Source organism: Astatotilapia calliptera, chromosome 11 (assembly GCF_964374335.1).
Source record: "Astatotilapia calliptera chromosome 11, fAstCal68.1, whole genome shotgun sequence".
In the NCBI taxonomy this organism is placed as follows: domain Eukaryota; kingdom Metazoa; phylum Chordata; class Actinopteri; order Cichliformes; family Cichlidae; genus Astatotilapia; species Astatotilapia calliptera.
The window spans coordinates 19858526-19872894 of NC_137432.1; the positions used below are offsets into that span (position 1 = coordinate 19858526).

Below are 14369 nucleotides of genomic sequence, written 5' to 3' on the forward strand. Positions count from 1 at the left end.
ATGTCTGTTAAGTGAGCATTGGTTTTATGTTTTTTATATTTTATATTTTACACATTGTCTAGTTAAAAAATGTTATTTTTGTGTAGACAGATTAAACTTTGCTTAAACTTTTTTGTGTATATGTTCTCAGAGTTTCAACAATTTTTTGATCTATGTCAGAAAAACTGTTTTCTTCAGTTGGACGAATCAACGCTTTAAGGGAGGCCCACACAACCAATGTTATAAAAGAGTGAGCCTCACACGAGCAGTGGCTTCTGTGGATTTACCTCTCTCCATCATAGAACACCGCAGTTAACTCTCACGTTATATCCTACGTTATATTCATTCTGAGCTTGAGCTTCAAAGGCAGCACACCTCCAGTTGATGCTCTATGACACCACGGACTAGTCAATCCATCACAAACATCTAGTTCATATTATCTCACAGTGTGCGCCACAATTTACATTCCAGCACTGAACAGTGAACTACTGTATCACCACAATACTACAGTGTTTCACTGATAAAGAAGCAAAAACTAACCGACACAGGCCTGAAGGACAGGATATTGCCCCATCGGCAGCTGGGTGAGCTGGAGGTGGAAGAGGCTGGAGACCGGCAACAATTCTGGTACACGCTGACCTGTGTGGGGTTTTGTGTGGGTCTCAGAAATATCTGGCGCTTCCAATATCTAACTCAGAGTCAAGGGCACGGGTAATACTTTCATGGTTTAACTATTCACAATCATGCTGCTTGAAAATAAAATATTGGAACAGGAATACTCATGTATGGCTGTGAACACATAATATTTACAGGTTATAATGTAATTTCGCATAATTTCTCATGATTATAATGTAAAATAAATATATATTAGAATGCTTTATAATAGTGGAGATGTTTCTCCAAGTTTAGTTCAACATCACTGATGTAATGTTAACATGCTGTAAAAACTGTAGTACTGTATAATAGTCCTGTTTAGATCAAATATAAGACACTACAGAGTGTCCTTTAAAACATTCACTGGCTGTACTACATCCACATAAGTGTTTTTGGTGGCTGATTTCTTTTACACCACCATAATTGCCTGCAAGATGAGCCTTAGCGACATACTGTGAAAATGTGTGAGAGAAGCTTCCCCTGTGGATTACCTCTGGTACTGGGAAACCCTGAACGCAACTCGACAAGAGGAAGGTGGGCAGCAGTGCCGCATACTGTTGTATCATGTTTGTACATGTTCTGTATCTGTGAAGTTTGTGGTATTGATACTGCTGTGAAGGTGCAGCTTATTGCTTTCCACAGAGTAAATATTTTAATTTCCCAAGGTTGCATATGTGACTTCATGCCTTCCCTGCAGTGTTGACCTTATTTCTGATAAGAGGTTTGAGTTCTTTCAATGCAGTAAAGTTTCACCAAATCTAAGCTGCATATTTAAAATTATTTTAACAATGAAACTGGATTTTGTCATCATGAATTGAATTTAATTTCCTCCCTCTCTTCACTCTCTGAGTGTGCCGATCTTCCAGCTAAAGAGCCTTCACACTGGAGACATGCCTGCTGATTTATCAAAAACAGGTACGAGTCTCTTGAAGATTGTTTGTTTGGGGGTAAAGCAGATTATAGATTTGTAATGTAAAATAGCCTCATAAGAGTTCACCACACACTCCACTTGGGAAATCATTAAAATCATCATGCTTAAATTCTTTGTTTCCTCTTTTGTAACTTTCAACTTCATAAAATAATTAAGGACAGCTAACACGCTCAAATCAGTCGAAAACTCAAGGCAAAATACTCTGTCACAAAATGTCTGTGAAGGTTCTCAGTCATCCAGGTCATCAAATAATGTTCTGCTCACCAAAATGTTTGAGCATGTTTCAGCTGTATGTAGGTTAAAAACCTGCAGCCAGATGATACTAATTAGCACTAATATAAAGAGTGCATGGCTCTCTCAGAGTCACAAAAAATAGAAAAAATATTTTGTCAATGAGAACTTGTTTAAAAAGAACAAAGAAAGAAAAAAAATCAGTGGATTGCAGTGTGTTGCTGTTTATGCCCTGATACTACTTTGGCATATGTTTGCAGCTCTGCTCCACAGAGAATTTCTCAATCTGATTTCATCAATTTGGTGAACAGCTAGGCCCTAAGATAAGATGCCTCTATTATAATCAACTTTTTCGTAGTCCTTCATTATTCCTTGCAGTTGATGTTTAAGTAGGGTTAGGTATAATCTGACAGATACAATCTAGCATTTGATTAAACAGTAGTTATGTAGTAATTAATGTAGATGCCAAGAATGGGAGGAGATGCTGACTTAGAAACTCTGACATGTTACGGTACATGTGTCTGTCCAACTGGAGTAAGTTTAACAATATACCAATGGTCTGCAAAGCTAAATACAATAAATATGGATTTAGTCTGACACGTACTGTAATCTACAAGTTTTTATTTATTTATTTGCCTCTAATATAAAGTGAACTATATTACATGTGCTTTTTGGCTGCAATAAATGTGTGAGTGATATTATTTTGTGTGAATATAACAAACTATAAGTACAAGACTAAATTTCATGAACTAGTACATTTTTCCAGTGTAATAGTTTGGTCATTATCTTCATTCACTGGAATAGCAGAGACTTATAAACTGTATCATGTAACAAACTGAAAACTCACTACCACAGTTTTATTTCATGGGTTCCTTAAGGTATCCGTGCTCAGTCAACTGTCATTGCTTCTGTTATCAATATCTTATCATGTCATTTTATACAAACACTTTTATCAAACAAGCCGCACTGTTCCCATAGCTTTAACAGTCAATAAGAAATTAGAAGAAGCTGATAAAGCAGTCACCGCGTTCTCCCCTTCTCTTCATCAGACCTAACGGAGAGATGAGTTACATGTGAGGATTTGTGCTTACCTTAGAAATACACCAAAATAACAAGGAGCAAATGTTCGACATGGAAGCTGAAAGTGATGAGCAGAAAGAGATCACTCAAAGGCCAAAATGGGACAATAAAATTCAATATTTGCTAACCTGCATAGGATTTGCTGTTGGGCTTGGTAATGTATGGAGAGTCCCATATCTGTGTCAGAGCTATGGTGGAGGTAAGCAGAACTCTGTTACACAGTGTCGTTTAATGTTGACATTAAACAAAAAAATAGATAATAGATGCTCTTAAATGTTACTACTTTTACACTTTTAAATAATATTTTTAATAAAGTAACAATGCATGTATTAAAAATAATTAATACTGACAGGTTTCTGGTTTCAGCTTCCACGTGGGTCTTATTTCATATGCTCTCACTGCAAAGACTTGGTTGCAGTGATGATATATTAAAATAATTTTCAAGATCTAAATTTCCAGAAAAGAATGATTAAAGTTTCTGAAGACATTTTGTTTCAACATGACCGTAAATTTTAATGTTACCTAAATCTCACTATAATGTAAACTCTAAAAAAATTGTATCTGGTGTTAAGATCTGTTAGTTGGTGCAGATGAGCATGATAAAGGTCTGCCTGCTGATAACAAAATGTCAAAAACTAAATGTCCTTCAACCATCAAACCAACCTTAATTTTTATTTTCTTTTTACTTCTTACTGAAAAAAATGCGAGATTGTAGTTTCTGATTCCTTATGTCATTGCCTTGGTGTTTGAGGGACTTCCCCTGCTGCACATGGAACTGGCCATTGGACAGTGGCTACGCATGGGAAGCGTTGGAGTGTGGAGTGTTCAATCTCCCCATATCCGGGAGGTGTAGGTGAGAACGTCTGGTTTGCGAAAAGGTCGTATACCAGATGTTCGAAAAATGCGAAAAATTTGCAAACTTGTGTCATACTTAACACCGCTCTATAATTTATGTTAATTAGGTTGAATTTTTAAAAACAGGCGTGGCTTCGATGCTGGTGTCCTTCCTGGTTGGACTGTTCTACAACATGATCTTGGCCTGGATCCTGTGATACTTCTTCCATTCCTTTCAGAGTCCACTTCCCTGGAGGGACTGCCCAGTAAACCTGAATCATACTGGTAATATTGACATCACGATATTATAGATTAATATGTGCCAAAATTAACTAAAGGCCCACAGATTACTTATGATATCTCTAATTTCTAAACCCTGAACATAACACCAAACATTGAGACCAGTGGGTCCTTACAGTAGTAGCTGGTATTGTGTCTTGCATCTGCTTGGTGCATCGTGTACATCTGCTTCATAAGAGGAATTGAGACCATTGGGTCTCCAATGTTGATATATTAAGCTTTTTGCTCCATTTATTGCACCCGCATGGTAGATAAATAAGGTTTGATAAAGGTTTTTCCACCTTGAAAAGATAGTTGCATGAGGGAATAGCATACTTTTGCCCTGCATATGTTGGCCATTTGTCGAAACATATATCAACACAAATTGTTAACCAAATGGAATGTGACTGTTTGGTGATTTGGCAGACAGTCTAGAGGCTCACGTTTATAGATTTCTTGATTAACATTAGTGATTGCCTTCAATAGCCACTACATTGTTTTTCTTGGTCGTCATGCATATTCACTGTACTGCAGTTTGTGGCATCCATTCAGTTGGTTGAATAAGTTAGTTGTGTTGCACATGTGCAGCATGTTACTTTCACTTCATCATGCATTCGAAATATTTTTCGATCAAACTTCCGTAAATTGGAATAAAGGTCAAAATTCAACTTCTACTGGCTGCATTAAAGGCAGTAACTGTGATGGATAAGCAGAAGACTAAACATTTATTTTTCTTTATTACCTATAAAAGTAACAATACCTAAAAGTGTTGCAAGCTGTAAAAATCTATTTTGACGATACACTGATGAAAAGAGTTCATCCAAACTTTTCCCCAACAGGCTATTTATGCCACAGCCACTTTTCCATATCTTGTTTTGACCATCTTCTTGATCAGAGCCTTGACTCTCCCTGGAACAAGTGATGACTTGATATATCTTTTCACTCCAAATGTAAGTCTATTACTTTTTTTCCCCTTACCAACATAATTTCATGTGATAAATCTGATATCTAACTAATGTTTATCACAGTGGGAACCCTTGAAAAATCCTAAGGTTTGGCTGGATGCTGCCACCCAGATCTTCTTCTCCTTGTCTTTGGCTTTTGGGGGACTTATTGCTTTTTCCAGTTATAATCCTCAGAAGTAAGAAAAGCCAAAAGAAAATGTTTTTTTAAAAGCCATACATTATGCTGATCAATACATTGTTTTGTTTTATTTTTGCAGGAATAACTGTGAGAGAGATGCCCTTATTGTTGGATGTGTGAACAGTTTTACATCAATATATGCGTCAGTTCCTATCTTTGCCATTCTTGGCTTTAAGGCAAATTGAAACAACAACTACTACCAAAACTGGTAAGTTAAATAAAAAAAATGATGTGAAACTTAAGCTTTAACATTACATAGATACAATATTAAAGCAAACATTTCTCATTTAATATTAATGCTTTTAATACTAATAGTGTTTTTGTTTGTTTGTTTGTTTTTTGCTGATATCAGGAACATATTAACCCTGACAAATGCATTTAACATCGGGGTTGGCAACATAACTCTTGAAAACTATGGCGAGTGGTTAAACTATCTCAATAAGACGATCCCTTGGAAGTTAAAAGTCTCAATCTCAAAGCTTGCAATCTACAGACCTTCCTCGAAGAGGTGTAGTACATCTACTCATATTAAAAATAATTAGCATTTATGTATTTGTGATCATATATCATTTCCCACTCTTAGAGCGCTTCAGGAACTGGACTGGCATTTATTTTGTTTACTGAGGCAGTGATTGAAATGTCAGCCTCGCAGGTGTGGGTCCTCTTTTTTGTTATGCTCTTCTGTCTCGGCCTGTCCTCCATGTTTGGAAATCTAGAGGGCGTCCTTACTCCTCTGCTGGATTTACACATAGTTCCACCTGGATTCCTAAGGAAGCTTTCACAGGTATACCAAAAAGACTGAACAGCTTAATGTTGCATTTTCACTGACGGCACTAAGAAAACTGGTTTGTATTGTGTTATATTATTAAAACAAAAATAAAGATGATAAAGTTAGGTGCAAGATATCTATTACTCTCTACATAGAATTGTGACTATGACTAAATCCCACCTGGTATTTCAAAACACATGCATTACTTTTGCAAGAAACCTTTATGTTCTCTCTGAAGGTGTTTATATTAGTGATTTTAGTTTATAGTCACATGTCTTATGATGTCTGATATTTTGCTTACAGGGTTAATCTGTCTCATCTCCTTTGCTGTGGCCCTAATCTTCACTTTGGGCTCTGGAAACTACTGGCTGGAAATTTTTAACAGTTATGTAGGATCCGTGCCACTACTCAACATAGCTTTCTTTGAGATCATCGCTGTGGCTTTCATCTTTGGAATAAACAGGTGATATTATCATTGTCAATGTATGTCATGATTATGCTTATGTTAAACAGTATTTTTAAAAGGACAAATGTTACAAATGTTTCCATTTGCCCACAGGTTTAATGACGACATTGAATGGATGACAGGGCGGAGACCTAACATTTACTGGCAGGCAATGTGGCGCTTTATCAGCCCGTTCATGCTTCTGGTGGTTTTTGTGGCTTATGTTGTGATCGAGGCTGAGAAACAACCAACATACAATGCATGGAACCCAGATTAATGTACCATTATGACACTTCATTAAATTTGGAACAAAGACTGACTTTGCACTGCATCAACCCCGCAGGTTCACTTCCCCCTTGCTGATGTCCTGCACTATCCTGAATGGGTTTTTGTTATCTGTGTGCTCTTATCGATCCTTCCTGTAGTCTCCATTCCCCTTGTGGCTTTCTATAAATTCATGTGCTTCCTGAAGAATTACACCATGAACAGACAATCAAAATCCATATGCAAATGAGTATTATCATGGGGAATTGTAAATAGATATCTTGACCTATGTTATTTGATTGGTGGTCAGGATTACAAGTAACCCCTGCCACTTATTATTAACTTTGTTCTCTGTATGTTCATTTGAAAAACAAAAAGGCAAGCAAAATGATTCCACTTCTTATTTTTACATTTTCCCTTCTTTTTTAAGGTATGGTTTTGCATGCTTATTACACCTAATAATATCCTTAACATATTGAAAATCATATTTTTTTTTTACCTAAATGCATCATTTGTATCAGAGACAGAGATGCAGCCTGATCAATTCAATGCATGACAATATCTCTGTGAATACAGATCACCAAGGGCTGGAACTGACTCTCATGTTTGTGTTATGATTCAATTAAAGGAAGATGACAGTTAATTTCCTGTGCTGATGTTTGGATAGGAACGAATGGAGCATGATGGATACTGTAACATGTGTAGTTTGTGATCAGCACATATATTAATAAAATAAACAATTTTCAGTTAAAATGTACATAAGCACATGAGCTGATTTTGTGATTTCATTCACATTTGCCCAACCCAACTTTTGCTACATGATAATCTTCTTTCTACTCTTGGTTACATGCACAAGAGTGATGTAGTGTTGCATGATGTGTCCTTTAGGTATGCTGCATGTCAACAGTGCATGTGACTGTATGAGAGTAGCGTTACATGCATGTGCTCACTAGTCATGTTCATGTGTGCGTGTGTGTGTGTGTTTTGAGTTACACGCAGTTACCTTTTTGTGGTGTGGGTGGACGGTGATATTGTCCCTCCAGCGTCATGTGCTTTGGAATATGCTGGCTGCCTTTGTTGCCTCCCTGCCTGTTCTGCTTTTCTGGCACTTTCATACAATGGTGCACTTGAACACCCTGATGTTATTAAGCCTTTCAAACTACTACAGTTTGAATTCCAGCTCTCAGGAAAGACTAGCATCCCAATGTAGGATACATGGCACAAGATTCATCGTCGAGGAACAACAGCAAGGATTGACTGCAACGAGAAAACAAAAGGTAACAACTGAGCCTCCATTAACTTTGATTATTGCTGCTTTATGTCTGTATGGATAGAGCTATGCAAGGTAACATAATAATTCTATTTTAATTTTAATTATTGCCATATACAATTACTTACTTTCTTCTCTGCTTCACAATCTGGCACTACCAATGTTGGTCATTATTTATGGCTCTTTTAGTTTTGGGGGGAAAAAAGAAACCTGATGTGACTGACTACAGAAGTTTACTGAGTTCAAAAGGACGTGCCGTTTCAACTGCTGTTGAAGTAAGTTCAAGGTAAGAAAAAAATGCAGTGTTTGACCAGCTGCTTACAAATTGTCACATATTCATTTCTGTGCTGTTCTAGAGTTGTCACTAAGTAAATAAACAGTAATCGTCCAAGCAAGGATTTTGTAGTCGTCAAGAGGAAAGCGACCTTTTAGGATAAACAAATCAGCTGTATTTGTGATCATCTAAATATTACTGTTATCATGTATATGACACACTGTGCTATCAGCAACATCAGAATGGTGTGACAAGTTCGATAACACTTCACTAGGACATGTCGCAGCGGGAAGATGCCTCCCAGTGTGGTGGGGTTGTGGTTGAGTTCGAGTCTGACAACATCCGGGATGCAAAAGCTGAAAAAGCTACGCGTATACCAGGTGAACTCGAATTAAAATCCAATTAGAATTTGTGCAGTGTCTTTGTAGCCAATGGAATATCTGCTTATTTGATTTGATGCATTTCCTTTTAAGGTTCAGCTCTTATCTACCTCAGGGGTCCCAAGTTTCTCATCTATGTCAGTGGAGCATTATCAATGTGGGTAAGAATCATTTCCTGAAGAAACATTCGTGGGGCAATAGGTAAGACTTCGCAACTTAAAGGACTGCAAGGTAGTCTCTTTACACTGTGTCACAGCACACTGATGAAAATATTGCAACACAACACACGATGATGACTTTTCTCATGTGTTAAACAGGGCGACCGCATGTGGCACTTCGCAATCTCTGTGTTCCTGATTGAACTGTACGGCCGTAACTTGCTGTTGACTGCGGTGTTTGGATTGGTGGTGGCTGGGTCAGTTCTCATGTTTGGGGCTTTGATTGGAGACTGGGTTGATCGCAATCCTAGGAATAAAGGTATGCACAGCAATCTCATACCCATATGAAAATTCTAACATGTAATATAGCGAGGTACAGTAATAAGAGCTCAGTGGATTTCAATCTTGGGCCAGGAAATTTGCTGGTTTCCTATCCCACTAGGAGGTGAATTGCTATTCGCCAGATGTCTCAAGTGTAAACCTCCTGGCACAAGGTTCATAGCCACTGACTCGTATCTGTTATGACTAGCATTCGTTTTTTACAACCCCCATAAAAAAAAAATGCATACTTGAAATTCGTTTTTTCCATCTTCTATTTTAGTTGCACATGCATCTCTTTTCGTTCAGAACATCTCGGTGACAATATGTAGCATTGTGCTCATGTTGGTGTTCTCATACAAGCAAAGGATTGAACAGATCTGGGATGGATGGCTTACTGTGAGTAGACACTACATACTTGCTACAACACAATCGCTGTGTTTCGGTTATATATACTTGATATGAGTACTACACAGAGAAGTCATTGCTGTTGTTGTCCCCTCTGTCTCGTGTCCCTGTTGTCTCTGCCTCTGAGCTTGTGGCTACTCTGTGCTGTCATAGTAACATGTTGCATCGCAAAACTCACACAAGGTGGTTTGTTATACGGTGGTGATCGTCCTGGCAGATGTGGCAAACCTTGCAAGCACAGCACTGACCATTGCCATTCAGAGGGACTGGATTGTGGTCATCACAGGCTACAACCGAGGTCACCTAGCGGGTGAGGACATTCAGTCTGTTAATGAATATTCTGGTTTGTACTTGAGGCTTGTCTGTGGAAGATAGATCCTCGAACTATAGAAAAGATCAGATATTGACTGGCTACTGCTTAGCTTCCGATGCTGGACACACATTAACCTCTGTGTTTGTTCCTAACAAAAGGAATGAATGCAACCATGAGGCGGATAGATCAGGTGACTAACATCCTGGCTCCACTAGCAGTGGGACAGGTCATGACCCTTGCCTCCAACGTAGTTGGCTGTGGATTCATCCTGGGCTGGAACCTGGTGTCTCTAATTGTGGAGTTCTTCTTCTTGTCACGGGTTTATCGCATCGTCCCTGCTCTGTCAGCCAAACCACCATCGGTTGCAGTGGATCAAGCATATCTCCAGAGGATAGAGAGGAAAAGGTTACAAGGTATGAACTGTTCATTGGATCTTTTTCATAGATCAAAAAGGGAATCCAATCTAGCAGTGCCTTAAACCTGTATTCTTTCTAATAGAAGAAAAACTACTTTTGCAAAAGATTTGGGGTGTCTGAAAACAGCCCTTACATCCCCATTAGTGTCAAAAGGGAGGATAAAGTGAATTTCTCTAGTGTGGGATTAAAAAAAGTGTTTAGGTGCTTTAGGGCAGGCTTACACTGTGAATGAGAAGTCAGTACTACAGTGTGCCTCCGTTTCTCAGTTACTTATGTTTGTTTTCAAAATATCAAGATGAGGAATCATATCTTCATGGGAGCTGCCTCTTTCCGAAAAAAAAAAAAAAAAGATCCAGCACCAAAGCTTTTTGACATACATTATCTTAAAACACAGTTTTGAGTTTGTGTACAGCATCCAAATGCAAGGGTCCACATGGTATAGATTTCTGTTTGTACTCACACACATTAGCGTAGATGAACTGCGTTTGACAAATGATGTAGAGGCTAACGTGACATGGCATAGAGGGGGTGCAGAAAAGCTAGTGAGGATTAGGCCTTTAGAATTAATGAACTCAAGTGATGGATGCCATTCTTGTTTTTCATTAGGAGAAGGCAATGTTGCGCGACCTCAGGCTCTGACAGAGGGCAACTGCAATTCAAGCTTGCACCTCAAGGAAATCACCGATCTGCCGCTGTGTTTTCGGAGGTTCCGTTGGCTGGTGAGCACCTGTAAAGATGGCTGGATGGCCTACTATCGTCAGCCTGTTTTCCTCGCGGGAATGGGTCTGGCTTTCCTTTACACCACAGTGCTTGGGTTTGACTGCATCACCACTGGCTATGCCTATACTCAGGGGATAAGCGGATCTCTTCTTAGTCTGCTGATGGGCGTGTCAGCCATCACAGGCTTGATGGGCACAATAATGTTCACCAGGCTCAGGAAGGCCTATGGCCTGGTCAACACAGGCATCATCTCAAGCTGCCTCCACCTGGGCTGCTTGCTGCTGTGCGTGTGCTCTGTGTTTGCCCCTGGCAGCCCCATGGATCTCAGCTTGCTGATGCCCGACATTAGTTCCAATTCCTCTACAGCGCTTGGGATGACAGGCCAAAGGCAAAAACACACATACCCTATGATGGGAGGCAACAATCAGCCACTTCTGCCCGACCGCTCTTCTATCCACTGGACCAACAACACGGTGCTTTTTGACAATGTTCCCTCCGGCACAGCTCCAGAATCTTACATCTCCATTATTCTGCTGTTCTTGGGTGTCATTACAGCACGCATTGGTGAGTAGACACAAATTCAGAGCTTATTCAGTGCATAGAAAAACGTATGTACAAGTGATATTGCCATTTTTAATGCCCATCTCATGTGGGCACACGGCAGATATTCCAGTAATAATTTATTTTGAATATACTGATATATAGTGATAATTATCTTTTTGAGGCAATTTAACAAAAAATAAAAATTACCTAGTCAGTCCACCAGAGAGCACTATTGTAAACTCTAAAATGTATTTCTCATTACATACAAGGTTTTTGGATATTTATTTCTATTGATGCATAGAGTTTAAATATTGGTGTAGAATATGAAATATATGTCAAAAAATACATAAATCTGCCCAAAATGTGACTTTTCTGGGTAATTTTGTTATACAAGTACAAATTTTAATCTGGTCAAATGAAATTTACTCGCAGCTGAATCAGTGCCCATCTGTTATAAAGGTCAGTTCATCTATTACTGTGTTTCAGGTCTCTGGTCCTTTGACCTGACTGTGACTCAGCTTCTGCAGGAGAACATCTGTGAATCAGAGAGAGGAGTGGTTAACGGGGTGCAGAGCTCCATGAATTACCTGATGGACCTGCTTCACTTCATTATGGTGATCTCTGCTCCGCAGCCACAACACTTTGGCATCCTAGTTATAATTTCTGTGTTCTTCATCACCACGGGGCACACTATGTACTTCCTGTATGCACATAAAGCCAAGAGAAAACGCCGCCTCGACACATAAGGAGCAGCTTACACATCCAGGCATGAGATGCTCACTAGCACTGAATCCACTCTGCACCAGTGAAATGAATGTCTCCCTCCTGATCCTTCAGCAAACTAATTGCAACACTCCAACTGTTTCTAACTCAGCCATTCATTTCAGCACAACACAGCAAGTGCCAATCCCACCTCAGCTGCTTTCACACTGCAGGGCCATGTGCCATGGCAGCAAACGAAAACTCAGGTGAAGTAGAGTGGGAGACAAGCTCTCGCTTTATGTACATAAGTCGAAGTGGCTACCATAAATGCTGCCTCCAGGGGAAATGTCCTAAGAGGACACAAAGGTTACGACTTAAGGCACCAACAAATGTTTTTGCCAACTGTGCAGAATACTTGTATACTGCAAGACTTTCAAACAAGACGGTTAACTTCATAGCTTTTTTGGATGGGAAGGTGAAGGGACAAAGAGATGAATCTAACCATCACCTCAGTACAGATCTGCTGCTGTGAAAAAATCCTGAACGTGACACATGAAAATAAAGACAAGACAAAGCTGTACATTTTCAAGTGGCATTGATGTTACTGATCCGTCCACTTGGAAATATTCCAGGATGTCCAAAAAGGAAGATAAAGGGAACTTGATGTGAGATTGTTTCAAAGATTGTTTAAATTAAAAGGAAAGAAAAAAAACCCCCTGACAGGCAACAAACCCCCCCCCCCCCCCCCCCCCCCCGCCCTTTTTATTGGACAAAGGTGAAAGGACAAGTGTTTCTTCCCCTGGTTTGTTTCTCTGTGGATGAATCAAGCAAACATTTGCCTTTCTTTCATGCATGAAATCCTGGATTATGAATTACAACACAAACACACACAAAATATTTTATTCTAATTGCTTGTGTATTTAGAAAAATTTACATAAAAACATACTTTCTTGTCATCTCATATAAAGAGTGATATTAATAGTTTTATAGAAATCCAAAACCACCCATCTTCATTTTGGGACATGTTTGAAATCAGTGATAACTACATGTTGATAACTGCCATTAGGAATATTGTTTGACAGTTTGCTTCATTCTTTTGTAGTTCTGAAGAACTAAACATTTCCTTACCTCAGCTAAGAGCAAGACCACTGAATCCAACATGGGGATTACCCTCAGCTACTGCGTGTTTTCATATCTCATTCATGTGCAGTGGAGACAATATCAAAGTTGAATCTTTTGTCATAAAACATGCATCACATCTCAGTATTTTTGTAACATTTTCTTGTGACATTTCTGTATTGTACATTGTCATTTTTAAGACTATTTATGACAATAAAGATGACTGACGAAGATCTTTGGGCTCAGGGAAAATAAATACATGTTAAAAAAATTGCAGAATTGTGCCAAAATGTCATCTAAATACATTGATTACAAACATAGTACATGACCTTTCATAAAATAAGAAACACAATTAGAAAACAGCAGCAAACATCAGTTTTAATGCTCAGTCAGAACATTAAAACACTAAAAATGTGTAATTTGTCGTCTTATTTTATCTCATTTATCTTATTTCATCTTATTTTTAAATTTTAATGAAAGAGGTTATAAATATTTGTGGATTAACCATCACAGAAACACACAAAAAATATTTTGATAACTAACAATACTGATCATTTTGGGCAGCTGCATGACTCTTACATTGAGTGGTGGTTTAATACCTTTGTTGAGCACTGTTTATTGTGAAATGTAGTTGCTAGAAGGTTAACAATATTATTAATTAGCATAAACTTGTACATTAACGGTACTTGAAGTTTCTCAGTCACACATTAAGCACTGTCCTAGACTAAATGAAACATTTAATGAATGAATCCCCTTAAAAAAAGTATTTAGTGAGGGATTAGGCATAATCAATATCTGGGAAAATAAGCTACTGTTACGAAGCCACATGCAAATGTAATAGCTTTTGGTCATCAGAAGAGGTCAATGTTCCATTAAGTGCTCATCATCATGCCAATCTTGTTTCAAAAATGATTGCCTGTAATCTGTGGAGCATATGTCAAACCAATCTCAAATGATTGATATCAAGTCATCCACAGACAAGATTCCTGACACAAAGTAGAAGCTGCATGATTTTTATATCCAACTAAAAAGTGTCACAAAATACACATTTTACAGTTTTTTTTTAAGATTTTTGGTACACAAGTATGCACAGAAAGCTAATGAATAACTGCTATCTGCAGAATTCCCACTATGTAAAT

At 38.4% G+C, this 14369-nt stretch overlaps 1 protein-coding gene and 1 pseudogene across 2 annotated transcripts; both read left to right on the forward strand.

Annotated features, from left to right (window-relative positions):
* On the forward strand, window positions 1-7283 carry LOC113032106 (sodium-dependent neutral amino acid transporter B(0)AT1-like; annotated as a pseudogene).
* Window positions 7284-7637: 354 nt separating this feature from the next.
* LOC113032805 (ferroportin) lies at window positions 7638-13463 on the forward strand. Of its 2 annotated transcripts, XM_080307920.1 has the most exons (10): window positions 7638-7886; window positions 8069-8165; window positions 8428-8533; window positions 8627-8694; window positions 8851-9010; window positions 9293-9408; window positions 9601-9727; window positions 9889-10143; window positions 10753-11430; window positions 11896-13463. In XM_080307920.1, exons 3-10 carry the CDS (start codon window positions 8431-8433, stop codon window positions 12153-12155), a joined length of 1767 nt encoding a protein of 588 aa, XP_080164046.1. In that variant the 5' UTR covers window positions 7638-7886; window positions 8069-8165; window positions 8428-8430; the 3' UTR covers window positions 12156-13463. The 2 variants fall into 2 exon arrangements, with proteins under 2 accessions (XP_080164046.1, XP_080164047.1); XM_080307921.1 differs by lacking the exons at window positions 7638-7886; window positions 8069-8165 and having other exon boundaries at window positions 8440-8533; window positions 8627-8734.
* The last annotated feature ends 906 nt before the right edge of the window (window positions 13464-14369 follow it).

Bases quoted from the DNA above. Each gene is read 5' to 3' on its own strand.
- LOC113032805 (XM_080307920.1), top strand. From the start codon at position 8,431: ATGTCGCAGCGGGAAGATGCCTCCCAGTGTGGTGGGGTTGTGGTTGAG. The intron at 8,695-8,850 runs GTAAGAATCATT...TGTGTTAAACAG, and splicing joins GTGGAGCATTATCAATGTGG to GGCGACCGCATGTGGCACTT. The intron at 9,011-9,292 runs GTATGCACAGCA...CTTCTATTTTAG, and splicing joins TCGCAATCCTAGGAATAAAG to TTGCACATGCATCTCTTTTC.